Genomic DNA, 26810 nt, shown 5'->3' with positions numbered 1-26810 from the left:
TAAAACCGGAACATAAATAAAACAGGAATATAACTCAAACAGGAACAAAACTACATCAGGAATATAACAATAACATTAACATGGTACATTAAGACAACCATTCGGCCCTTCAGCCACGGCTGATCTTCGTTCCCCGTGCTTTTCTCGGCTCGCCTCCGGATCTAATATACCTTCGTATTACATTCTATTTAATCAAAAGCATTATCACTACATCTAGAAATTATTCAGTCCGTAATTAAATATGTACGTATTTATATGTAGTGGACAGTGCAGTTTATATCTTAGATCAATAACGTGAGGTTCAAAGGGTTCGCAGATGGGGAGTTTAAATTGTTCGATGTATCTAAATAAATATTTTACATGTCTAAATTATGGTCTTAATATGATACACGAGCACTTTGTCATATTCAATAACAGATACTGTAACACTATTAGTAATGGTAACAGAATATCAGTTTTGTAAAAATAAAATTTATTTATATCAGGAACATAAATATAAAACAGCTCCATAAATTAAACAGGAGCATAAATTAAACAGGAACTAAACTACACCAGGAAACAATAACATTAACTCGATAAGTACAGAATTAATAAAAACATTTTCTATTTTTTTATCGCTTTCTTTTATCTCATGACAGTCAATTCCTTTTAAGAATAGTTCTTTTGGAACAGATATCAGCTCACAGTCTCGTATAACAAACACTACGTCGTCTTCAGTTGAAAATCGACTGTGTGTAATCACTCTCTACTTCAGACCAGTAAGGATAACTCATGTTTTGCGTCACTTTCCGATTCTTCAAATCGTTGCTACGATCAACCATATCAAAGATCTCTGTGTTAAAATTATAGTTGGAATGTGTAAAACAATTCTTAAGGATCACCAGTTACTAATTCAACGTTTTTTTCCGAAGAATGACAACATACAGATATAAAGAATTTCTAATAGGGTTGTCAGTCCAAAAATGGTTAAATGCCATTCATGGTATTAACAAATAATTATGAAGCGAAATCCCATGCAAATGTTACATTTTACTTCTTTTGCTTGACATAATCTGCGCGTAATACAGGTTTATATTCCTTCAAAGTTGTAGTTTACAGTGGGCTGATTGTTTCCTGCCGCCATCTTAAGGTGTTCCGAAATCTAAATGGTGGCTCTGTTTATAATCCGACTGAATACAAGCCGGGAGAAAAGCTTTAGTGTTGTTAATTATTTTGATTTTGTTTTCTAAATAAAATGTTGATTTTGTTTTCTAAATAAAATGTTAAATAACCAATTTTAGTACACATTAGTGTGGATTAGGCCATAGAAAAATCGATATTTTCAGAAAAATCCAAATCACGCTTCGTTATTTTAAAAACGAAATAACCTTGTAATTATCACATGTACTAACTTTAATCAGTAGAACACATTACGGAATAAATTCAACTCTGTTTCAGTCACAGAAGAAATATACAACACGTGGTCTACGGTCCCGCTGTGCTTGTGCAACCATAATATAATAGTAGCGTACTATGGGCCAGAAACTGAGTATGACGTCATCTTGGAATTGTGACGTCATATCTAAAGCGAAATCCGTCAATTGAGGCACAATTGTCCAAGGAACCACCATGCCTAATTTTATGTCAATCGTACATGAATTGACGGAGCCTTAGACTTTTTTCGAAATGCGCCACCAAAAAGAACAACAAGAACATGATCAGTAGCCCTAAGGGCCCAATTACTGACCCTAAAATGATATTGTGTGTTCTATTTGCGATTTTGTTTATTTAAATCACAGAGTGTACTGGAGAAAAACACAAAATATAACTTATCTGAAGCTTCTTAATCGTTAAATAGTTGGATTTTACACATAGAGTCGATATCTGATTTTTTACGGTTGCTATGGAAACCAGGAGAATTAACTATTATAGCCTGTTTTTAAAATCGCCCAAGAACCGATTTCATAATGTCGATAAAATTACCTTTCCAACCATACCAAATAACCTTTGTTCTACCATAGGTAGGGGTATCGGAAAAAATATGGGCTTAAACCGCTAGCCTATAAAGACTCTTAATCTCAGTAAGGATGACTATGAACGAAAATTAATAAGCTTTACAAGTGATGGCGCTTCAGTTAATACAGGCACTAATAATGGTCTCATAAAACAAATGAGAGATGATAATAGGAACTGGTTGATTGACATTCACTGTGTTCTGCATAGACTTGAATTATCTGTAAAAGATTCACTTATGAAGGAAAGTGAATTTTGTGGTGTGTTCGATTTTATGGTTTTAATTTATTACCAGTTTAAAAGATCCGGAAAACTAGCGAGACATTTTAAGAAAATGTTCGAGATCTACAATACAAGAGTGCTGAAATTTCCAAAGGTGCATGAACAAGATTCATAAGCCACCAGCTTCGTGGACTAAACATTTTGATTGAAAATTGGGTAATTTTAGGCTTGACATTAGAAGACTGTATCAAAACTAAAAATGTGCCAAGACCAGAGCCAAATTACAAGGCATTCTAAAAAAACTTAAAGATTATTCATTTCTGTGTTTATGTCTGAACTACTATAATATTATTAAACCTTTGTCAGCTCTTTGTGTTTGGAGAAAGGTGATGTTATTGTGACTGAGGTGATGCCCTCATTAGAGAGAACAGTAAGTGAATTAGAACAATTAAAAGACAGTTTTATTCAAGAAAACCAAATGGATAATCAGCAAGTAGTTTGTGAAGAGAGAGGCTTTCATTTAAGTTCATCTGTATCAGCCTTTGGTAATTATCTTTCTTTTATTTGTCTTTCTGCATCTTGACAAAAGTATAGCAGTTGCTACTAATTAATAAATTATAATATTGGTAATCTCAGTGTTAGTATATTTTTGAGTACATTCTAGACTGGCATTTAGTGACAGTAGGCTTAATTTGATACATATGTATATTGGTAATCTCAGTGTTAGTATATCTTTGAGTACATTCTAGACTGGCATTTAGTGACAGTAGGCTTAATTTGATACATATGTATATTAAAAAGTTCTATCAATTTATATTTTTCAGGCACCACAGAATATTCTATAAGTAAAGATGGTCTAAGGTTGAATCATGGTAAACTGCAGGCGGATAAACAGGAGAAAACAGTAATATTGAGAAATCGTCATCCCCTGGTAGAGGCAACAGTGCTGCAATTGATTCTATTATAAAATGTTTAACTCAGAGATTTGCTTCCTTTAGGAACCAGGATATTTACAAATATATGTTCTGGATAGACTCTAGAGATGGATGCTATCCGTTGGTGTTATGAATGTTTCCAAGTTACACTAGACTATGGAAAGATTGATTTTAACAGAGTTAAAAGTGAATGGAAAGATTTCAAGAGAACTGTAGGTCATTTCTATTCAGGTGTTACGAGTGCTGTCAAATTGTGGCAAAAGATTTGTGTTTATAGGAAGTTACAATTTCCAAACTTAATTAAAATTGTGGAAATTTTGTTGTGTTTGGGCCCCAGTAACAGTACTGTAGAGGCGGGCTTCAGTCATTTAACTGGGATGCTGTCGGATAGAAGGCCTAAGCCTTCATCACAGTTCTATGGAAGACTTGTTATTGATTAAAATTAACAATCTTGTATGGACAGAGAAAGAAAGAAATGCAATTCTAGAATCAGCTGTAAAGTCTTATATAAGTAGTAAAAGAAGAAAATGTGAATTGGACCCCCTGCATCAACCAGTACAATGGAAGTGAATGATCATATACATGTAGATATATGTATGGACACCGAGTGTGACAATTCAGATGATGAAATTGATGAGGAAGATAATTTTTCAGACATTGACAGTTTGTGGGACAGACTCATTGATTGACTTGTAACATGAACAATCTGCCAGTTGTTTTAATTACTTGACTCTGTGATTTTTATTTTGGGGAAATGTCTCTTATAAAAAAAGCTGACTCTTTTACTTTTCAAAACACAAGACATGTGTTCCTAAGTTTTATTTATGGTTCATTTTAACACATGATAATACTCATTCTTGATGACAAGTAATACTTTTATCTTTTCATTGAATCCACCATAGACCAGATATTTAAGCCTCTAATCAAAAATGAAAAAAACTCTCCTCAAGAGATTCAGGAGAGTTTTCACAGGAGAGCGATTTTCCCTTTTTCCAATTTCAGGAGAGCTTTTTTTGACTCCAGGAATTTATTCACGTGAAGGCCTGTTAGAGCGTTCACAAAGTTCAATAAAGTGAAACAAGGGCCATAACTCTAGACAATTCTTTGGGTTTTTTTTGGTAAATATATTTAACACCTAATTATAGGGGCTCTATTTATTGGCCAGTTAAACAAATTCAAATTACCGACAAACGTAAGACCTTGATATTCACATTGATGAAAATGTACAAAATAAAAAGGAAGAAGAGTCGTACAGATTTGAATGAATGCTGGTAATGAAAATTCAAAAGTGAAGTAAAAACAAAACAATTCTTTCAGTCAAATCATGGCATTATCTTTGACCACATAATGTTGTAGCTTTCAGTTATTTAAAACACTACCTAGCCTATCGATAGCCTACTTTTTGAGAATTATGCACTACAAAAATAACTTTTTATTGGTCAATTTTGTTATCTACTGAGTAGAAAATAATATGTCAAAGTAGAATTCTTCTTGTAACATGTAGGCCTACATGAAAGCAACGAATGCTGAGAACAATAATCACAGTGAAACAACAGTTATGTTATTTTTAAAATTATGTAGTTGCTATGGCAACCACCCAAAGTCCTTAATATTTCCCTAAAATTACACAATTCATTATATTTTATATTACATGTGTTATAAGTATATGCTAAAATGCTTACTGATATCAGACTTAAAATGTGGGGATCATTTGCAATTCTATATGGTGAACACCACTGAAAATGGTATAAACATTGCATTTTTGTTGGTATGTTTTTCGTTTTGGTTACCGGTACTATAACATCCATTTATTTTATGATCAGTAGTGGAATACCGCGTTTTATCAATGAAATAAAAGTGTTATTTCACTGGCTAGTTGTTTTTACCTAAAATGATTGTAAAATCATAAAATAAATAGAACATTTGTCGTTTTGTCGTGAATAACATTTTATTTCATCTCTAAGCAAGAAAACGTTTATATTTTCACTCATGCTACGCATTCGTGAAAATATAAGTTTTCTTGCTTCTCGATGAAATAAAATATGTTATTCACTCTAAAACGACAAATATCCTCTATATATTAAGTAATATACAAGAGTAAAGACATGTGATTTTAAAAATTCACAAACACATTTACTTGTAAACAAAATTTCACTTCAATATCTCAATTCCTTCATATTTTATTTACGTCGTAATAACGGCCAAAATGGGCAATTTGCTACAGAGGAATGCTGTTGAGAGAAGACATAAAAATATTTTGATTTTATTTATTTTTTAAAATCTTGCCCGATAGCTTCTGATTTTAAGATAATACAATTATCAATATTGATGTCATAAATATTGGAGAATACAGTAGAACTTGTATTAAGCACACAAGTGAAATTTAAAGATAGGTTGCCAGGCAACGAAACATACGCCCACAGCAGCTAAATCGTCCGGGCAGTCAACAAGAGTTGTCACATATTTTTAATTTTTGGTAATGAAACATTTATAATACACTAAATTCAGATTATAAATTTAAAGTCAATCGGATATTAACTTTGGCCTCTTGAGCGTCCACAAGATTTTTCAAAGTGATCAAGGGCCATAACTCTAGCAATAATTATCGGAAATCGCTGAAAATCAAAAGGCTTCTTCGTCTCATGACCTTAAACACTGTGTATAAATTTAAAGTCAATCGGATATTAACTTTGACCTCTAGAGCGTCCACAAGATTTTTCAAAGTGGTCAAGGGCAATAACTCTAGCAGTAATCATCAGAAATTGCTAAAAATCAATAGGCTTCTTCGTCTCATGACCTTAAACACTGTATGAATTTAAAGCCAATCGGATATTAACTTTAGCCTCTAGAGCGTCCACAAGATTTTTCAAAGTGATCAAGGGCCATAACTCTGGCAGTAATTATCGGAAATTGCTAAAAATCAAAAGGCTTCTTCGTCTCATGACCTTAAACACTGTATAAATTTAAAGTCAATCGGTTATTAACTTTGGCCTCTAGAGCGTCCACAAGATTTTTTGAAGTGATCAAGGGCCATAACTATGGCAGTAATTATCGGAAATCGCTGAAAATCAATATGATTCTTCGTCTCAAGACCTTAAACACTGTGTATAAATTTAAAGTCAATCGGATATTAACTTTAGCCTCTAGAGCGTCCACAAGCAATTGTGGATGCCAAACCAACAGACGGACGGGGGCGACAACAATATATGACATTTAAATGTGGGCGTATAAAAATGCTTTCTTAAACATACATTATGCAAGAGCTAAATCTGATTACTGCAAGTCTTAATTTAGGCTTCAGAAGTTATAAATTAGATCTTTATTTAAACAAGCCCAAAATCAACTCTGTAGACCCACGGATGGCTCGGCCACATCTTGGATTTAAATAGGATTTCACCGATTGATTAAATCAAAAATGGCGCCCCATGCGGAGATTATTAACTGTTACGTTGACATCTTCAGTTAGATCAAGGCTAAATGATAGAGTGTACGAAGCGAGGCCGCTGTTGAGCGATGCCACATGTCAGTCAATTTGATTGAAAGTTTGATATATACGGCCTTGATATTATGTTCAGTTGTGGTTAAAATGAGAGTTTGGATGTTGGTATTATAAGCTCTTTTGTCACTTGCGTTTACAGAAAAGCAGCTAACATCACCTCAGTTGAATTGCAGCCCCATTGGATCTCTGTAGTGTTTCCTATTTCAAGTATTTTACTCCTTCGGAAGTCACAGTCACATTACAGTACAAGAGTACACGCAGGCTAACAAGAAGTCGGCTATAATTATGCCTCATTGATTTGGTCCATTCCTTTCAAACTTTCGCTTATGTTAGGGTGACCCGTGCACTCTACAGAAAGTTGGTCTCGACACGGCTAAATGTGCACGCTTCAGTTGCGTGTCTCGAACTGATTTCTGACTACCCCGCACTCTCTTTGAGTCGATAAATAGCCATGGCACGTGCAATTCTCTACAAATATATCAACTATTACAGCCGTAAAAAATCTATTGTTGACGATTTTGAATAGCAGTAAAATTTAGCTTCTTGGTTATTACAGCAGATTTAGAAATTACGTTTGTTTTATTTTTTAAATTGCTGTATCATTAACTGTACCGTTAAGAGCGGCATCTTTTGGTTTAGTACAAATACTATCTCTGAATCACTGTCTTTAGCAGGAACATGATACTAGCAGTAGTTTCATTTTACTTTTACAAGTTTCTTAAAACAATTGTTGAGTTGTCTAAAGTGCTTATTTCTAAATTCAATTTCTTGTTCTAGCTTTCTGTTATGTTTCGTAAAAAAGTAGTCTTGTTTATCCCGACTTGTCAATCAGACGTAGAATGGTTGATAGACTGGTTAAGTGAGAACAATTTCAAAACAAAGGTACGTAACCTATCTTTTACTCAAAAGTGTCTGGATGTTAGGGACGACACTTGGAACCAGTTTTCAGTCTATTATTTATAGATGATTAATGGTCATAGCTTATTCTGTACAACATGATCGTTTATTTAGTGACTATAATTGTGTGAAACTGATTTGAGGCTTGGCATATATATAAATATTGTGTCGTAATTGTCGAGATATTTGGAGATATTTATTTATGGTGGGTCACCCTACTTATGTAGGTGGAGTTAACGCCTGTCAATAAAACGATCGGCCAAGGTGAAGATATATTTGACTACCATTTCTAGTGAAATATTACGATGATAATTTTGTTCAGAATAAAGAAATTTGACTGAAATTTTCAATATATTCTTCTTTCGTCGTCTACTTTTGAACTGTTATAGCAAGAATGGCCAACTCTCTATAAAAATCTCCCATAATGTATCTTTAATGGAGGTGCTCTTTGACTAGAGGTATCCAATATTGCCTGAACCCCTACCACCAAAAATAAAGATATAGATTGCATATATTTTTTTATTCATGAGTATAACAATACATGTACTTTTCATCTAGTTGTGAATTCAAAGTAGTCGCGTATACACGTTTGTTTAGTAATACTATTTCTTTTACTTTCATCATACTGAATCATAGCGTCTAAAAGCGTTTCAAAATGCCGTGAATTTGAGTATTTCCCACCCCAACTATTTTAGCGATTACGCGACCACTTAATAAAATCTTGGTGCTTTTTGTGCTTACATAAATTAATTACTCTTGGGTGCATTGGGAGTGAACATCAATACTTGCATCAATAAATTTGACCGTCGCTGAATCTTGCGCCGAACGAAAATTCTTTACTCAAATCTCGAACATAACTTCTGTAAACTTGTCATTTTGTACCAACCTCGATACTCACGGTAACATGCATAGTGTGTAGAACTTATCTCTAAGTATTGATTAACTGGCCTATGTGTTAGAATATCTATATATGAAGTAGAAAGGGTTCTTTGTGGTTACTATTAATGGCAATTCGTGAGAAATATACGTGTTGTCAGTAGTCGCTAAAACCCGTCAGTATTTGTACCGTACGGCAGTATTCCTATAAATGGTCAGTAATAATCAAAAGGTGAGTATTTAAGTCAATTGGTTAGTATTCCTTACTTGCGCCAGTATGTAAAAATAACGTGAGTAATTAAACAAACATGAGTTAAGCCGATCATATCACTAGTCAGGCGCATGCGGGAGAAATTGACAAAAGCGTGACTAATTAAGAAACCGTCACTATTTGAGGTCTACGGCACTATCAGAGTGAAACCGCCAGTTATCTTTGGACCCGACGCCAGTAGAGCGTGAAATCGTTAACTATATAAATTTCTGGTGTGTATTGTTAGTGAGTATCGTCGCTTATAAATTATTAATTATTATTTACTAATATTTTCGAATCGGGGAAATGTTTTTAAACAATAATAGATGTCATTCAATAATAGGAATATTTGTCGGCGATTTCGATTACCGCCGTAGTCTGCAGAATACGGCGCAATGGGTAGTGTTATTTAATTTACAATTTATATTTATTCTCGTTATATAACATGCGGATTGGCACATGTTTTGGGACTTGCGGCACTTTGATTTCTGTATGGATTAAATTTGGAATCAATGTATGGATTAAATTTGGAATCAATGTATGGATTAAATTTGGAATCATTGTATGGATTAAATTTGGAATCATGGTTAAAAAAAGATCAACACCAATCTGTTTTCTCTAATTTTATTGAAACAGATAATATGATAGCAGATAACAGAAATAATGAATTTCATATACGTACATACAAGCTGAAATTCTGATCACTGAACAATCGTGTGAATATCTATATACATGTACATTATTATTGGTATCTTCAGTTTTGCAACATATTACAAACCGATTCCTGTTTTTAAAAAAAAACAACCAATATAATTCAAACGTCAACCCGACCATTTCAAAAATAATTGTCCGTGTCAAGGCGACTGCAGTTCGATTGCTTTATTTACAAAGATAACTGACAGGGTTCATTTTGCAAATATTTTGGTGTCGAGGCAACTGGAGTTCGGTTGCTTTATTTAAAAAGATAACTAATATTAAACTATAAAATTGACTGAGCTATATCCGTTTGAGGTTGTTGGAGGAAAAGCATGTTCTAAAAAAAATCACATAGCAACCACGCCATATATTTGTTATTTTTTGTTTAATATTTCTCTCGGTGTTAGAATTTAGAACGAAAGAGAACAGTCCATACATTAGTAATGTAGGTCTTGTATATTAAACTTTTATGGGAATAATTTTTTTTTAATCTCAGGAGATTAAGAATGTTGATTGGGTAATCGAGCTAAACGTATCTTCTGTGACCTTCGTAACATGACTCAATTAAAATAAGGTTTTGCGTGTACGATAGGTCTACTTTTATTTTCAGGTACCGGAATGGTATCAGAATCCGAACCCCAGATAGGGTAATGAACGTAGCCATGATACCACAATGGGCCGCGCCGGGTGTCTGGACCGAACATTTTAATTTACATGTACTGTATGGGTTTTAAAACTCGTTTGTATTCGTTAAAATTGGGATTATCGGTAATTCATAAATTAGAGATTCACGGCTTCACAACGATGCCAAGTATTACTTAAGGAGACTGATCTGTCTCCCCTCTGTATTATCTATTTTTGAAATATAGTAAGAATTGCCAGCTCTTTATCTTAATCTTAGTATTGAACATGCTTTACGTTTCAATATTCCAAACCCACTGGTTGACGGCTATCTTAAAATTTTGTGGTTTAGTTAACAGGAATAGAAATGAGATAGAGCGCGGCCATTGCTCCGACGATGGTAATCTTTACGAGGAAAAGATTGTCACAACAATGAAAACGCAAGAAAGGAAATGAGGCTTAATGTCCTGCGCTTATGAAAACTGTCATATGCCATACAGTGTGGCGGTACTATGGCCTACTCTTATATTGAATTCCAACTGCCAATTGACCTTTTACGTGCACGCCAATGTATGCACAGGATCTTGGTTTTTTGTCGCCCCAAACGACAAGACAGCCGTCCTTCACCACAGACAAGGGGGAATCACGCCCGAAAATCCAGATGAACTTTCTCGACCTATGCATGGATCGAACACACGACATCCTCCCTGTCTAGCCAGCCAGCGTCTTTATTTTTATCTTACCCACTTAGCCACCATGGCTCTCTGAAACATACAGGAGCGAATTTACGAACAAGTGTACGTAGAAGTAAAACGGTGATTTATTTTGTGGAAGAGTTGCAAAATTGATAACAGCTCACAGGAAACTAAAATTTTGTAATGTGGAATCGTTTTACTATTATGTAAGAAAAGAAAATATGAATTCAAAGAACTATATCAACTTTCGTTTTTTATCCGCGCCTCTCTTGCACGCGTACCAAGATGATAAATTGTGGAAACTCTCTCCCTGTCTGGATAGCCATAATGTGGATGGGTATGCTGTGGCGGTCATTTGATTTTATGAATTGTTTTTATTGAATGAATGATGTTTTCAAAGGGTAATAAAATTTACTGCCATCCCGTCAGGTAGCAGATGTTTGTGCGTAGAATGTTTGGCAGTTCAATTTATGATTTTTTGTATTTCAATCTTTAATAATTATTCTTTTAAAGTAAATAAAATAAAGTGCCAAACGAACGATTTGTTACCCCCGTCGGGTAGCGCATTCATGCGTAGAACGTTTTGCATTGTATATTATACCATATAATATGTTATTACTATTTTCATCGTTATAAATATTTTTTAAAAATTGTTATAAAAGCTAATTTCTCAAAGTTAAAAAGATATTCACATGATTATTCTGTTCTCATAATTTCAGCTTACATATTTGTTTCAGTAAAAGCAGTGAAAATATATTTACTTTGTTCTTTCTTAACCATTAGGTGTCATTCCAAATTGAATTCATACAGATATCAAAACATAATCAAGAGGCTAAACTCGATTACCCAATCAACATTCTTAATCTCCTGATATAACACCAAGGTGCTAATTAAGTGGTGAGATTAACAGAATTTATTCCCATAAAAGTTCAATATACAAGACCTACATTACTAATGTATGGACTATTCTCTTTCGTTCTAAATTATAACACCGAGAGAAATATCAAACAGAATTTAACAAATATATGGCGTGGTTGTTATGTGATTTTCTTTTAGAACATAACGATATCTTTAACTTGCTTTTCCTCAAACAACCTCAAACGGATATAGCTCAGTCAATTTTACAGTTTAAAAAAAGTTATCTTTTTAAATAAAGCAACCGAACTCCAGTTGCCTCGACACCAAAATATTTCCAATATGAACCCTGAATAGCTCAGTCAATTGTATAGTTTAATATCAGTTATCAGTTAAATGAAGCAATAAGCTGCAATCGCCTTCACACAGACAATTCTTGAAATGGTTGGGTTGACGTTTGAATTATATGTTTTTTATATTTTTTTTTTATCAGGAATCGGCTTGTAATATGTTGCAAATTTGAAGATACCAATAATAATGTACATGTATATAGATATTCACACGATTGTTCAGTGATCAGAATTTCAGCTTGTATGTATGCATTGGTTTGTGTATGAAATTCATTATTTCTGTTATTTACTATCAAATTATTTCTCAAATGTAAATAGATATTCACTCCAGAATTTCAGCTTGTATGTATGTATATGAAATTCATTATTTCTGTTATCTGCTATCATATTATCTGTTTCAATAAAATTAGTGAAAACAGATTTGTGTTGATCTTTTTTTTAACCATTAGTGGTGATTCCAAATTTAATCCATACAGAGATTCCAAATTTAATCCATACAGATATCAAAGTGCCGCAAGTCCCAGATCATGTGCCAATCCGCATGTTATATAACGAGAATAAATATAAATTGTAAATTAAATAACACTTCACATTGCTCCATATTCTGCAGACTATGGCGGTAATTGAAATCGCCGACAAATACTCCTAGTGTTGGCTGCCATCCATTATTGTTTAAAAACATTTCCCGATTCGAGAATATTAGTAAATAATTAATTAATAATTTATTCAGAATGTAGCGACGATACTCACTAACAATACTCGCCAGAAATTTATATAGTTAACGATTTCACGCTCTACTTGAGCCGGGTACCAGTTACTGATGCACATCAAAGATAACTGGCGGTTTCACTCTGATAGTGACGTAGACCTCAAATAGTGACGGTTTCTTAATTAGTCACGCTTTCGTCAATTTCTCCCGCACGCGCCTGACTAGTGATATGATCGGCTTAACTCACGTTTGTTTAATTACTCACGTTATTTTAACATACTGACGCAAGTAAGGAATACTAACCAACTGACTTAAATACTCACCTTATGATTATTACTGACCATTTAGAGGAATACTGACGTACGGTACACTTACTGACGGGTTTAAGCGACTACTGACAACACGTATATTTCTCACGAATTTCCATGAATAGTAACCACAATGAACCCTTCCAGGGTATGAAATAAGCCTCTTATATGGTAACCTCAAAATAGGTTACGCTAATCTGCATCAAATTTGAACTGGTAACCTATAGGTTACGATGCCATATTTGTTTAGAGCCGACCCTCGAATTAGCCTAGGGGGATTTGGGGCCAATTAAAAGATTAGCCAGCTACCCCTAAGCTTATTAAATCAGCAGGGCCCATATCCCTAAGTGAATTAGTGGATTATTGTTAATCCTAAAACTCTCTACAAAATTGCAAATAACTAAAAAAAATATTTTTTATACAAAAATGTACAGATTGTCGTGTTCTTTCCAATGATATAAAATTCAATTGTACAAATTAACAATTACCGGTATATTACTATAAATAATATTGAAAAGTCAGTTCCACTAAAATTATGACTTTTCTCTGTCATAATAAACGTGAACATGTATCTCCTAAGATTTTATTTTAAAAAAAAGAACAGTGTTCAAAGTTAATATAAATATATAACTTTAAGAAAGAAATATCGCCCCAAATGACCGTCACTTCATCGCTATGTGACATTTCTGCCTTTGTTGGATATATGGTGGGAATTGTCGTCTTCTTTGCTTTATGGAATCGAAAATAAAAATATATAGTTGAAATCTTCGGCAATGTAATATTCCTCTATGTAGCTTGTATTAAATCCTAAAAGTTTTGATTCAATTTAGCTTTCCAAACTTTAGAATTATTATCCGTAAGTTTTGTGGTATCGTCTGTCTGGAAACGTATCCAAGATATGGCGGCCGACACGCTTGATCTCGGCTGCTTCGCATCATTCATAACGTCCCCCAAAAATAACAAATAGTTGATTTCTTCGACATTAAATCATAAAAAATCTGATTCCATTTCACTTTCCATGTCATAAAATTATTAGCCGTGAGTGTGAGTGACAACGTGAAAATATTGGAATAATGCCAAAGTCATTGACACGGTGTGAATTTTCACCTCTGACCTATTACGTAAATACCGGAAGATCCATTGTTGAAAAGTATGTTTTTTATTTGATAATTTGCGAATATAACATTCCTTTTCATTGGGTGTTTTATTTTTATTACTCAATCACCATTAATTTAAGAAATAAAAACAATAGAAATCAGTTGATTGATCTGGAGCTTTCGTTCGCTAAATAGGCTAATGAGTATGACGTTGCCAGGTATGATGGGTCCGCGAGTTGATTTGCTACCGCCAAAATGACAGGTGCGAACTTAACGATCTTTCAGGCATTTATTTATAATTGTAAAATGTTTTAATGTAGAAGTGGAGGGAATATTTTAACTGAAACCTTTAGTTTATAAATTATAGCTCGGTGGTCGAAAACGGAAGTCCGTTCGCGTGTTTCCAGGTCATGGTAACCGATGCGTAACCTGAACGACCGTTCGCGTGTTATTTCGTACCCTGCCTTCCTACTTCATATATAGATATTCTAACACATAGGCCAGTTAGTCAATACTTAGAGATAGGTTCTACACACTATGCACACTATGTTATTTTTACATTTTTTACCTGATCAGTGGGGGTCCAGTTAATTGACTACTACTCAAGGGATTAGCGGGAGTGTTGCGCGCGTTGAACAGGTGCGTGTTTAGTAGGGGTTAATTTACTTAAAAATCGCTCTGGGGTATTTTTTGGTGCTCGTTGAAGCAAGTGTTTGCTGATTAGGAGTGCACGCACGAGCAAGTTCTACTGTAATGCTTTTTTGAAAAAAAATAACTGTGGTTGCTATGGTAACAACTCAAACTCCTTCATATTTTTCTCAAACTTACACAATCCATATAATTTGATATTGCATGGGTTTCAAATATTTTAAATTGCTTACTTTAAAATGTGGAGATCACCTAATGGGTTATGGTAAATAGCGTTGAAAATGTGTTTAACGTCCTACTGTTCTGCTCCTAACCTGGGCTAATGAAGACGGGCATATGCCACACAGTGTGCTATGAGGGAAATTTTGCCCGGACAGCGGCACTACGGCCTACTCTTATATCGAATTCCAACTGCCAAGGGATCTTTTACGTGCACGCCAATGTGTACACGGGACCTCGGTTTTTCGTCCCATCCGAACGACTAGACAGCTTTCCTTGTCAGCCCCTCCGTCCTGCATCACTAACAAGGGAGAACAACGCCGGAAAATCTGGATGAACTTTCTCGGCCAATGCAGGGATCGAACACCCGACCTCCAGGCTAGCGAGCTAGCGTCTTACCCACTTAGCCACGTGATCCCCGGTTGCTATGACAACTAAAATTAATAATATATGGCAGATTAGTAGTATGTAATTTTAAAAATTCACAAACTTTTTGGCATGTTCACATAATTTCACTTATGTATCTCTATTCCTTCTTATTTTAATTATGTCCAAAAAACGCCCCAAAAATAGGCAATTTGCTCCCGCGGAAAATTGTTCAAAAATGAACACATGAATATTTCTTCTCTTTTTTTTTCCTGTTAATCTTAATTGATAGCTACTGATTTTAAAATGCATAACAACCCGGTTCAATATTTCAGATATAACATGGACAAGACAATTTTTGATGAAAAAATTGACCAAAATCACTTTGACAAAATATAATTTTTGAGAAAACCTATGTATTTTGGAGTTGCTTGGGAAATCAGAGTAATTGTTACAAAAATGTGAAAATCGGAACATAATTAGCCCTAAAGTTGTATTTCATGAATTTACATCTACATTTTTGATAGGTTTGCTATGAAATGAAATATGACATTGTAAAGGCGTTGAAAAACCTTTCTTCCACGAAAAGTCAAAAATTGCAACTTTAAGCCTCCATAAAAAAAAAATTTTCATCCGATTTTGAATCTGTTAAAAGTTTTGGGAGAAGAATGATGAGATCTACTTGAAAAACTAATAAAATCAAATGTATAATCATAATCTCAAAATCACCTTTTCCACCTAATTAAACTGTACAAATTATACCTATTTCTGAGTTAAAGTGCTCTATGTTACATACCTTGTACTACACCATCCATTACTGCTAATGTCGATTCATTGATTTGTTGTCCAATAACATGTGTACTACCAATATTATCAACAGTTTCACTCGATTCTCCTACAGTACTAACACTAGCCATATGTATTTTAACACCTTCATCTGAACATAAACTAGAATCATCTGATACACTTACACATTCTTCTTTAGTAACGCCTTTTTCCGATATAAATACATTCATTTGTGATGAATAAACTTTATGGTTTTCTTCATCTTTAACTCGAGCCGATACATGTATATTAGTTGGTGTCCCATTAACTAAATCGAAATCTACATCTACTTCTGGTAATGGCGATCGCCAAAATTGAAAAGAATTAAAAGACTCTAAATTATCTAAATGTATATGCACTGGTTCGTATTGTGAATTGTTTTCATTTAAACATTTATCATCAAAAACTGAAAAAGTATCCGGATTAGTTTCTCTACATATATCACTATTTTCACCTTCATCACCTTTATATGTCATACTATTGACTTTTGATTGTTTAGTATATTCTTCTAAACGCTGTTCCTCAAATGACTGCAGGCTACACTCGGCAAGTGACTCTTTTTTATCATAATCTATTATTTCCATATTTTCTATTTTATAAATTTTACTTTCTATATTAACACCATGATCACTATCTTCAACTTGTTGCTTTTTCTTGTCTTCAGTCTGTAATTTCTCTTGAAGATCTGTCACTAATTCTTCTTCTACCTCACTGTTAGAAAGATAAACCAACCTGGATTTTTAATAAAATAGTCTGTTCTTTATTTTTAAGTTATTACAACATCCATCTAGGTAATGATAAATATACCAACCAGCAGTTGCCAGGCAAGATACGCCCACATTTTGCAAGAGATGGCTAGAGAACAAGCTAACAAAAAGATGGGCTGACAGGCAACCAAACATACGCCCACAGCAGCTAATTTGTCTGGGTAGTCAACAAGTGTTGTCGCAAATTTTTACTTTTGTCGGTAATGAAACATTTATAATACACTAAAATCTGATTAAGAGCAACAACTCATTAAGAACCGGTATTATCAGAAAATCATTAGAATTTGTTTGTCCAATATATAGGCATAAACACAGTGTATAAATATAAGATAGGTTTCCAGGCAACGAAAAATACGCCCATAGCATTTAAGTCGTCCAGGCAGTCAAGAAGTGTTGTCGCATATTTTTTCTTTCATCAGTAATGAGAACATTTACAACACATGAAAATCTGATGAGTAATAACCGCTGAAGTAATTATCAGAAAACATTAGAATTTGTTTCGATTGTTTGTCTCATGACCTTAATTCTTTTGCTGCTGCAAGTGACTATAGTCGACTAGAAGGGTTGATGCGTACAGGTGACGTCATTTTTTACAGCTCGTGAAAGACGTTAATAAAAAAAAATTGACATGGATGTCAACACTGTAAGTGGAGGAAGTTGAACTTCTTTGTTAGCTTGAGAAAAAAAGTTTTCAATTCATCGATATATTTGAGTGATTTGAACAAAAGAATCAAGAACAATGACATCAAGTAGACGCATTTCAACCCACAAAGCTTTGAGGACTATTCTCTTAAGATTCTGACTCAGAATGTGACAATTTTGATTCCGATAAGTTTAATGTGACTTGGAATGTTTAGACCAATTGACAACAAATTCCAACAAAGAAACAGGTTTTGTTCTTAATAATTCCACTGGTATAAGCGTAAATGGGCGAGGTGCAAGTGAACAGAGCACAAGTTTGACAAGACACACACCAGATCAAACTAGAAATGGAGGCCACGAAATTTCACACAATGCCGATTGGTTACGTGCGGTGACGCCAGCTCAAAAACATGTGCAGACTTCCTGGTTATGCAAATTGAAATATCGGTTACATTAACAAATTTCATTAACAAATTTATTCACATTTTATCAATTTTTATACAGGATAACTTTGTGACACAGGTCTAAATTATAAGTATTATAGCAAAACCTCTATTCTTGGCATTCCATTTCTCCATCTTACCAGTACTTTGACATCAGGTATTGATCAGTTGCAAGCAGGTTGATTTAACCAGCAGCTGCCAGGCAGGATACACCCACATTTTGCAAGAGAAGGATAGAGAACAAGCTAAAAACAAAGATAGCTTGCCAGGCAATGAAACATACGCCCACAGCAGCTAAATCGTTCGGGCAGTCAACAAGTGTTGTCACATATTTTTACTTCTTTCGGTAATGAAACATTTATAATACACTAAAATCTGATTAAGAGTAACAACTCATGAAGTAATTATCAGAAAACCAATAGAATTTCTTTGGTTTTTATAAAGTTCTGCCCCATGCTAACGTTTAGTATACAAAACTTTTAATATCATGGATTTAACTGTTCAAGTCATAAAAATTCATTGAAAATCAATATACTTGTTCGTCTCAAGCTCATAAACTCTGTGTATCAATCTGAATAATCGGGTGATAACTTTAGCCTCTAGAGCGTCACAAGATTTTTCAAAGTGATCAAGGGCCATAACTGTGACAGTAATTATCGAAAAATCACTGAAAATGAATAGACTTCTTTGTCTCATGACCTTAAACACTGTGTATAAATTTAAAGTCAATCGAATATTAACTTTGGCCTCTAGAGCGTCCACAAAATTTTTTTGAAGTGATCAAGGGCCATAACTCTGGCAGTAATTATCAAAAATCACTGAAAATAATTAAGACTTCTTTGTCTCATGACCTTAAACACTGCGTATAAATTTAATGTCAATCAGATATTAACTTTGGCCTTTAGAGTGTCCACAAGATTTTTTGAAGTGATCAAGGGCCATAACTCTGGCAGTAATTATCGGAAATCGCTGAAAATCAATAGGCTTTTTCGCTTCATGACCTTAAACACTGTGTATAAATTTAAAGTCAATTGGATATTAACTTTGACTTCTAGAGCGTCCACAAGATTTTTCAAAGTGATAAAGGGCCATAACTCTGGCAGTAATTATCGAAAAATCGTTGAAAATCAACAGGCTTCTTTGTTTCATGACCTTAAACATTGTGCATAAATTTAGGATATTAAATTTGACCTCTAGAGCATCCACAAGATTTTTTAAAGTGATCAAGGGCCATAACTCTGGCAGTAATTATCGAAAATCGTTTCATGACCTCAAACATTGTGTATAAATTTAAAGTCAATCGGATATTAACTTTAGCCTATAGAGCGTCCACAAGATTTTTCAAAGTGATCAAGGGCCATAACTCTGGCAGTAATTATCGGAAATTGCTGAAAATCAATAGGTTTCTTCGTCTCATGACCTTAAACACTGTGTATAAATTTAAAGTCAATAGCCTCTAGAGCGTCCACAGGCTTTTTCAAAGTGATCAAGGGCCATAACTGACAGTAATAATCGGAAATCGCTGAAAATCAATAGGCTTCTTCGTCTCATGACCTTAAACACTGTATCAATTTAACGTCAATCGGATATTAACTTTAACCTCTAGAGCATCCACAAGATTTTTTGAAGTGATCAAGGGCTATAACTCTGGTAGCAATTATCGAAAATCGTCTCATGACCTTTTTCGTACTTTCAGGGGCCATAATTCAGGAAGTTACAATCTGATATGCTCGAATATCGAAAGGAACCAAGATCTTTGGGTTATAAACATGCATTTCAAGTTTCATCAATATCGGATCAAAATTGTGACCTATGGAGTGTCCACAAGCTAAAAACATGTGATTTTTCGTACAATCTGGGGCCATAATCCATGAAGTTATGGTCCGATACATGCCAATATCGAAAGGAACCGAGATCTCAGAGAGATAAAGCTATATTTCAAGTTTCGTTGAAATTGGATAAAAATAGTGACCTGTAGAGTGTCCACAAACAAATTATGGACGGACGGACAAACAGGTGCGACGACAATATACGTCCACCCCTTATTCTTTAAATGATTAACTATGCCAGGGCCTAAAATAACATGCCTTGGAGCACAAACGTGCCTCGAAATTAAAAATCCGTGCTTCGAAAATAAGAAAACCGTGCTCTGAAAAATGGTGTAGTGTTCTAAAAAAGTGTAGTCAGCAATGCCTTCTGACCCCTAATTGGGTGTTTCTTCTTGTGTTCTTGTGGTGTGGTCAGTTGCACAGATCAGATCACCTGGCGCTCACTCGCGACTACCTCAGATGAGTCGAGTGAGCGCCAGCCGCATCAGCTTACTAGTCAGGTTTTTCAGTAGGTATCCAGTCCGCTCCGCTGCCATCTTGACCGTCATTTCACTTTGACTTTGAAAAAGTTTGTTTTTGACTTATTTTCATGTATTTTCGGTGTTATCTGTGATTTTAAGTATTGAAATATGGATGGGGAACCGGAGCTCAATCCGCCGCCGTCTAAAAAGCAATGTAGGCAAGCGACATTGGGGTTTTTCCTGAAAAAAACTCCCATCCAGGGTCAAGCAACCGTAGCGGACCAAAGCGAAAGAAGAAGAAAAAGAAGACGAAACCCAGGGGAGGGGCCCGCGCCTTTAGACGAGACAGAAGGGCAGGATGAAACTCCTACTCCAACGGCTGAGCCGACAAAGCCGCACCAAACAGCTTGTCAGTCTGATTATGACTGGTTGATTAGTAAGAGTGAAAAACGCAGAGAAACTGATAAACGCCGTATAGTTAGATGTTCAACTTGTATGAAATATCCAAACATTGGTAGAATTCACTGCAAGAGAATGCCTAATATATGCACGTCTGACGGTGCCATATTCAGATCAAAGTTAGTTCAGGAACACAAAGCCTGTGAAACTAGAGAAGATCAGTTAAAAGCGGCCGCCCAACAAAAAGTTCTCGAAGCGGAAACAGCCCTCGAAAGAAGTTTCAAAGAAAAGAATCTGGAGAAAGAGTTGAAAGTCGCAAAAATGATGCCGAGTGTTTATAATGATGCAAAAAGAGGTACGTTGTCCGCCTGGTCTTTTCCGTCCCGTCAAGCGGCAATATTGATGGGAGAGAAACTCGATTTGTCTGCTCCACATGAAAACTTTAGACCGGCCGATGGCGACTTGCGTTACCTGAACCCATACAGCCATCACGAATTTCTAATGGCAATAACCAACATCTACAAAAAGATAGCTGCTGAATCCAAGCCACTTGCTGTTTCCTTGCGTGTAGATGAGGCAGTGGATAGAACCAATATCGACTACCAACATGTCATGGCAAAGATCGTTTGGGCCAATGGACATTCGTCTACTAATTTCCTGGGTTTCTCGAAAAGTGAGGAACGAGGGGCTAAAGGTCTGTTCGGATCGGTGAAGGCCGCGGTAGAGAAATCAGGACAGGGTTGGAATGAGTTTTTCCCTGAAGTTTTGTCAATAGTAACCGATGGTGAAAGCACTAATACCGGCACTCGTCATTCACTCTGGGTGTTATTGGAAAACGGGCGGGTACAAACGGATAACAGTCTCCCTCTAGTGAAAATTTGGTGCGTCTCAGCTAGCTTATAAAGACATGTTATCATCAGTAGCAGAGATAAAACACGTGCTTTCAGATTGTAAAGGCGTCGTAAAATATTACAGTGTATCCGCAGTACGCAAACAGGAGCTGTCAAACATAGCAGAAAACATGGGTCGGAAAGCGCTTAGCTATCCATCGGTGAATGATATACGCTTCCCTGAGTATTCACATACACTGATACTGTCAATTATGAGAAACTACAAGCCAATGATCGAACATTTGAAGCAGGAAAGCAAAAGTGGAGATAAAGAGGCAGCTGGATTTCTGAAAAAAATGGACAGACCTCCACTCTGTTCAGCTTGCCACATTCCTATGTGACGTGTTGGATGTATATAAACAATTTCAAAAAGTATTCAGGCGGATATGATTACTGTGTTTCATATTGAAACTTTACGAGAGGTATATGTGAAAAAGGTGTCAGGGTTGTTGGGAGGACAGCCTCGGCGGTGGCCAGGAAGATAAACTTATTACGTGTCGGTTCTTGATGGAATAGAACTTTCTTCCGTCCTGAAGTCGCAACGAGATGCCCGGCGGCAACATCACTATGTGACGAGTGGGCAGCGCTCGATCGGCGCTCTGAAAACGGAGATCGTCGAAAGCCTCGAGCCGTTTCTGAGTGACAGACTAAACGTCAAAAAGAGCTGAGAGCGTTGTCGCCTGAAATGTTATACAGCGGCAAAGCATCAAACGAGGATATAGAGAGAGAGAGAGCTCACCAGACAATAGCAAAGGACCCGTGTAAGAAATCATTTATGTCGGCGTATGATGAAGTGATTGCCTATCTTGGTACTTGTTCAGGTAAATTGAAAACTTTGGAGGACATATTGAAAATTATTGTTGTAAATGAAAATTGGCTACCTGTGTCCGTGGCAATCGCTCGTGTAGTAGCAGCGAAGCCACATTCATGTGATGTAGAGTGTTTTGTAAGCTCATACAACCAACTAAAAGATAAAGATCGCTGTAGCTTGTCTGAGGAGACCATGGACGCATACCTGAACATTCGCATCAATATGCCCTTGTTGTCTGAATTTGATGTTCGGCCAGCAGCCCATGACTGGATGAAGAAAGTAGAACGGAGAGACAAACCGGCACCCAAGGCTCTTGAGCAGGCATGGTTCAAAGGAGTTTTTCCAGAGGCCAAATAGAAATACTTCGCCTAAGTCAGCCTATGTTCCATAAAATCTCGACCTGACTCCACATTCACTCCCTAAAGTAGAGTGGCCCACAGACTCAATTATCTGTACTATATAAACTGACCTGTTTTAACAGCATGTTGTCACGCGGATCTAAACTTCGTTTATGAGAAAAATGCTCTCACGGGCTCACTCGTGCACTGTAGGCAGCAAACAGTTGCCCAAAATAGACATTCACGTGACAATATTCATTCACTTATTTATCAATGAAGCCATGTAAAAAATTATTCTTTACTCGTTGGACTTTTAAAAATAAGTAGTTACGAACTAGATAAAAATTTTGGCTAAAACTCGGCGATTTAATTTCTAAGTTAGTTGATTGTAACCAATGACTTATATCAATGACTTATATATATATATATATTTTAACGGTTCTCGGTTCAGAGTCAACTCATGTAGTTTCGCCCTTTTTCTATCTTTTAAATCCACTCTCGTGGCAACATACCGACACTGCAAGACTGTGAAAGTTACTTTTATTTAACCGTAAAACTCTGTTGTTAGTGGGCGCTTTAGTTACTTTAGAAGTTACATTGTTGCTAGCTCTAAATACGCAGAAAAAAATTGAGACTGGAAATTAATTGAACAAAATTATTTTCCATAGTCTCGATTAACCAGACATGTTACGGTACTGGTCACAAGACTCAGATTCTAAACATTTTAGGGCGCTGCGAATTTGGCCCCCGGCTTTGTGTCAAATTTAATAGGAGGCTATGCCATTATTCGTGTTTAGTATCCTTATGCATTTGCCATTTCTAACATGGTGGTAATTACAAAACGTTTCAGTTATTATAAATCCATCAACAACTCATTTTTCTAGAACTGAAATATAACCAAAAAGACGCGCATTGACTGTTTCATAATTATTAAAAATATGAAAACGCGACACGATGCGTAAATTGTGTGTCTTACTTTCGAGAACAATAGCTATAAAACAGAAATTTCCAGATTGATACATAATACGACACAACCAACCATAAGTGGTAATTCAAACACAAAGGATATATTTAAACTTAAATTTCTCTAACATTTCACTAAAAGATCCCTATTGTAGAACTTCCAACTTATTATGTAGCCATTGTCATGCCGGTTGTTTTTAATAACAGAATTTTCCAGTCATATAACAGATCAAAGAATTTTTCGAGACGCATTGTCACGTATCGACTTCTATTTTTAGATTATCTGGAGCCACAAATAACCCAATCATATCAAAAAGCATGCAGTTCCACCTTGAAATGGGTTCAATTGATTTACGGTTTATTCTATAATTTATAACACAGTTTAGAGCACAATGTGTAGGAGTCGCATTTTTGACTCTAACTAGATTCTTATAGGGAATTCCGGATGCAATGCTAGACATTTGGACTACTGCTGCCCAACCGATTTGAAAATGCTTAAGCCTTTTTTTTTTTTTGCGCATGTCGTGTGCTCCTCTGTTTTTGATGTGTATGATTTTTATATTTGTGATAATTATTTGAAACAAAATAGGATTATCCTAAAGATATTTAACATCTACAATATGAGTACGGTAAGCACTCTCTACATACTGCGTTTGTAAACCACGAAATTCACCCCTTATTAGAAAGTTTTGACTATAATCTATTGCATGTAAACGTTAAAAAAAATTCAGCTCAAAATACAGACAACCTTTCTCTCTAACTAAGGGCTGCGCACGCGTACAAATGTTAAATTCAATCGTTAATTGTACGTACGTAAAAAACGAAGAATACCGACTGCGGAAATTAAGAGTTCGTTTTCCAGAGCAAAATTTGAAACTTTGATGTGACCAAGAAAAATAACTCTTTTTGATGAAAAAAATCTACCGCTGTAACGCCACTTGGTCGATCAACTTTTCCATATATTAGAAAGTCCCATTCAAATGGTTAAATCACACAAATATCCAACTTAGCAATAGTTTAATTGTTAATGAATGATGATTTTAATGGTGAGTCTTATCATATTTGTTAAAATAAGCCCCAAATATAGCTCGTTTATTGGATTTTTTTATTTGCACGAACCACCCTACCTAAAAAGACTTTATAAGACAATCAGATTTTTATTTTGTACCCTTGTTAAAACCCTTGTTAATGATAGGATTCATATCATGGGATTTTAGTTTTGATGTAAGAATGGTAGAAATTGAATTACAGTTCTGTATTATCGTAACAAAATTGGTGTGTTGTCTTCCTAGTGTTGAGTTTTCATGCGAAAAAAGCTGCTCGCGACAAAATAAATTCATATGTAAACTGCACCAGAATAGTCCACAGATGCCGGTTTCAAGCTCTCAATTTTCAAAATTTTCAGGGAGAGGCCCCCCAGATCCCCTGCCGATGTGCTTCGCGGCTCCGCAGACTCTAAATCCGTGCTCTGAGAATTAAACCTTATTTTAGGCCCTGAACTATGCCATAAATATTTGAAAATGTACCTTTGGATTTTCAAATACACAAGCCAACAGTGAGGCTGATGTCCCCCGCCGAAATCCCAAAATAGATAGGACACATTCATTAATCGCACATTTTTTGTTTTTCAAAAGTATCAAGCAATTAAACAGATTATCACCTCTACACTAAGTTTCATCACTATCAGATAGAATCAAAGTTATCTTGTCCCAAAGCATTTACCAATGAAATTGCTTAGCTTTTGCTCGAAATGTTAATCATTGAACTCAGTCAAGACATTCACCTAATGAACACCTACGCCAAGTTTAAACATTCTACCTCAATTAGAACTAAAGTTATTATGTCCCAAAGCATCAACAAATCAAATTGCTCATCTCTGCTTACCCTAAGCAGAAATTTCTCATCAAACTCAATCAAATGAAATGGGGTTTAACGTCCTACTGTTCTGCTCCTTACCTGGGCTAATGAAGACGGGCATACGCCATACAGTGTGCTATGAGGGAAATTTTGCCCGGACAGCGGCACTACGGCCTACTCTTATATCGAATTCCAACTGCCAAGGGATCTTTTACGTGCACGCCAATGTGTACACGGGACCTCGGTTTTTCGTCCCATCCGAACGACTAGACAGCTTTCCTTGCCAGCCCCTCCGTCCTGCATCACTGACAAGGGAGAACCACGCCGGAAAATCTGGATGAACTTTCTCGGCCAATCAAACTCAATCAAGGCACTGACCTAATAAACACCTACACCAAGTTTGAATGTTTTAGATCAATTAGAATGAGAGTTATTGTGTTCCCAAGTCCAAAAATGTTTTCGTTAAAAAATTTGGAGAATTTTACATAAAATATGTTTGACAAAAACATTTTTGTTGTTTTTAATAATCATTCTATAAACAGAACAAGAACATCGCTAACGCTGCAATATATGTCCACATTCCTGATTCGATTGATGTACTTTTTAAAATGAAGAGAATGAAATATGAAATTGCTGTACTATGACGAGCGGCAAAGAAGGCTAGGCGTTGCGTTTGTTTTGCTAAATTTACAGACAAAATATTAACAAAAGATAGGTTGCCAGGCAACGAAACATACGCCCACAGCAGCTAAATCGTCCGGGCAGTCAACAATAGTTGTCGCATATTTTTACTTTTTTCTGTAATGAAACATTTATAATACACTAAAATCTATATATAAATAACATGAATAGAAGTTAGAATTTTGAATCTAATGCACCGCCATACAAAATAGCATTAAAAGATTTTAGAACACCTTTATTTGGACGTTTTGTAAGAGCAACATTTTCAAATCTGTCCTATTTCTTAAAATTCTCAGCGCATGGCGGCAATGACCATCGTTAATGTAACTATTGAAAACAAGTGGCTATGATATCGTTTTGTGGGGAGTATTTATGCAAATTACGAATTGTTGAAAAAAAAAAAACAAGCCGAAGCGAGAGCAGGTAAAATCAAGGCTCCAACAGGCATTGCATTCCTGTTCTTTTTTATTATATATTGTCTGGTTGGACATGGTGTATGCATATATATATATATACGGATAGAAGGTCAGACTCCTGTGTATACTTTCACACTATTTGCGTACAAGGAACAGCCAATTTGTAATGCAGTTTTAGTATGATTTTTACAAAATTCTAACTCAACTGTCCTTAGGTATAATGGTGAGGCATTCGAACGTTGGAACTTAGATT

The 26810-nt window shown here is 35.4% G+C and overlaps 1 protein-coding gene across 10 annotated transcripts in view; it reads right to left on the bottom strand.

The window, feature by feature from the left end:
• Window positions 1-26810, bottom strand: part of LOC126816919 (serine/threonine-protein phosphatase 4 regulatory subunit 1-like) — a 383736-nt gene that overhangs the window by 126176 nt on the left and 230750 nt on the right. For all 10 annotated transcript variants that reach the window (XM_056099411.1, XM_056099412.1, XM_056099416.1 and 7 more), the window contains exon 12: window positions 16032-16792. In XM_056099411.1, the coding sequence (XP_055955386.1) occupies window positions 16032-16792 (761 nt within the window). The remainder of the gene's footprint in view (window positions 1-16031; window positions 16793-26810) is intronic.

This window comes from Patella vulgata, chromosome 3 (assembly GCF_932274485.2).
Source record: "Patella vulgata chromosome 3, xgPatVulg1.2, whole genome shotgun sequence".
In the NCBI taxonomy this organism is placed as follows: Eukaryota; Metazoa; Mollusca; class Gastropoda; family Patellidae; genus Patella; species Patella vulgata.
The sequence above is the reverse complement of the archived record's forward strand: the minus strand, read 5'-3'. Positions and strand labels throughout refer to the sequence as shown.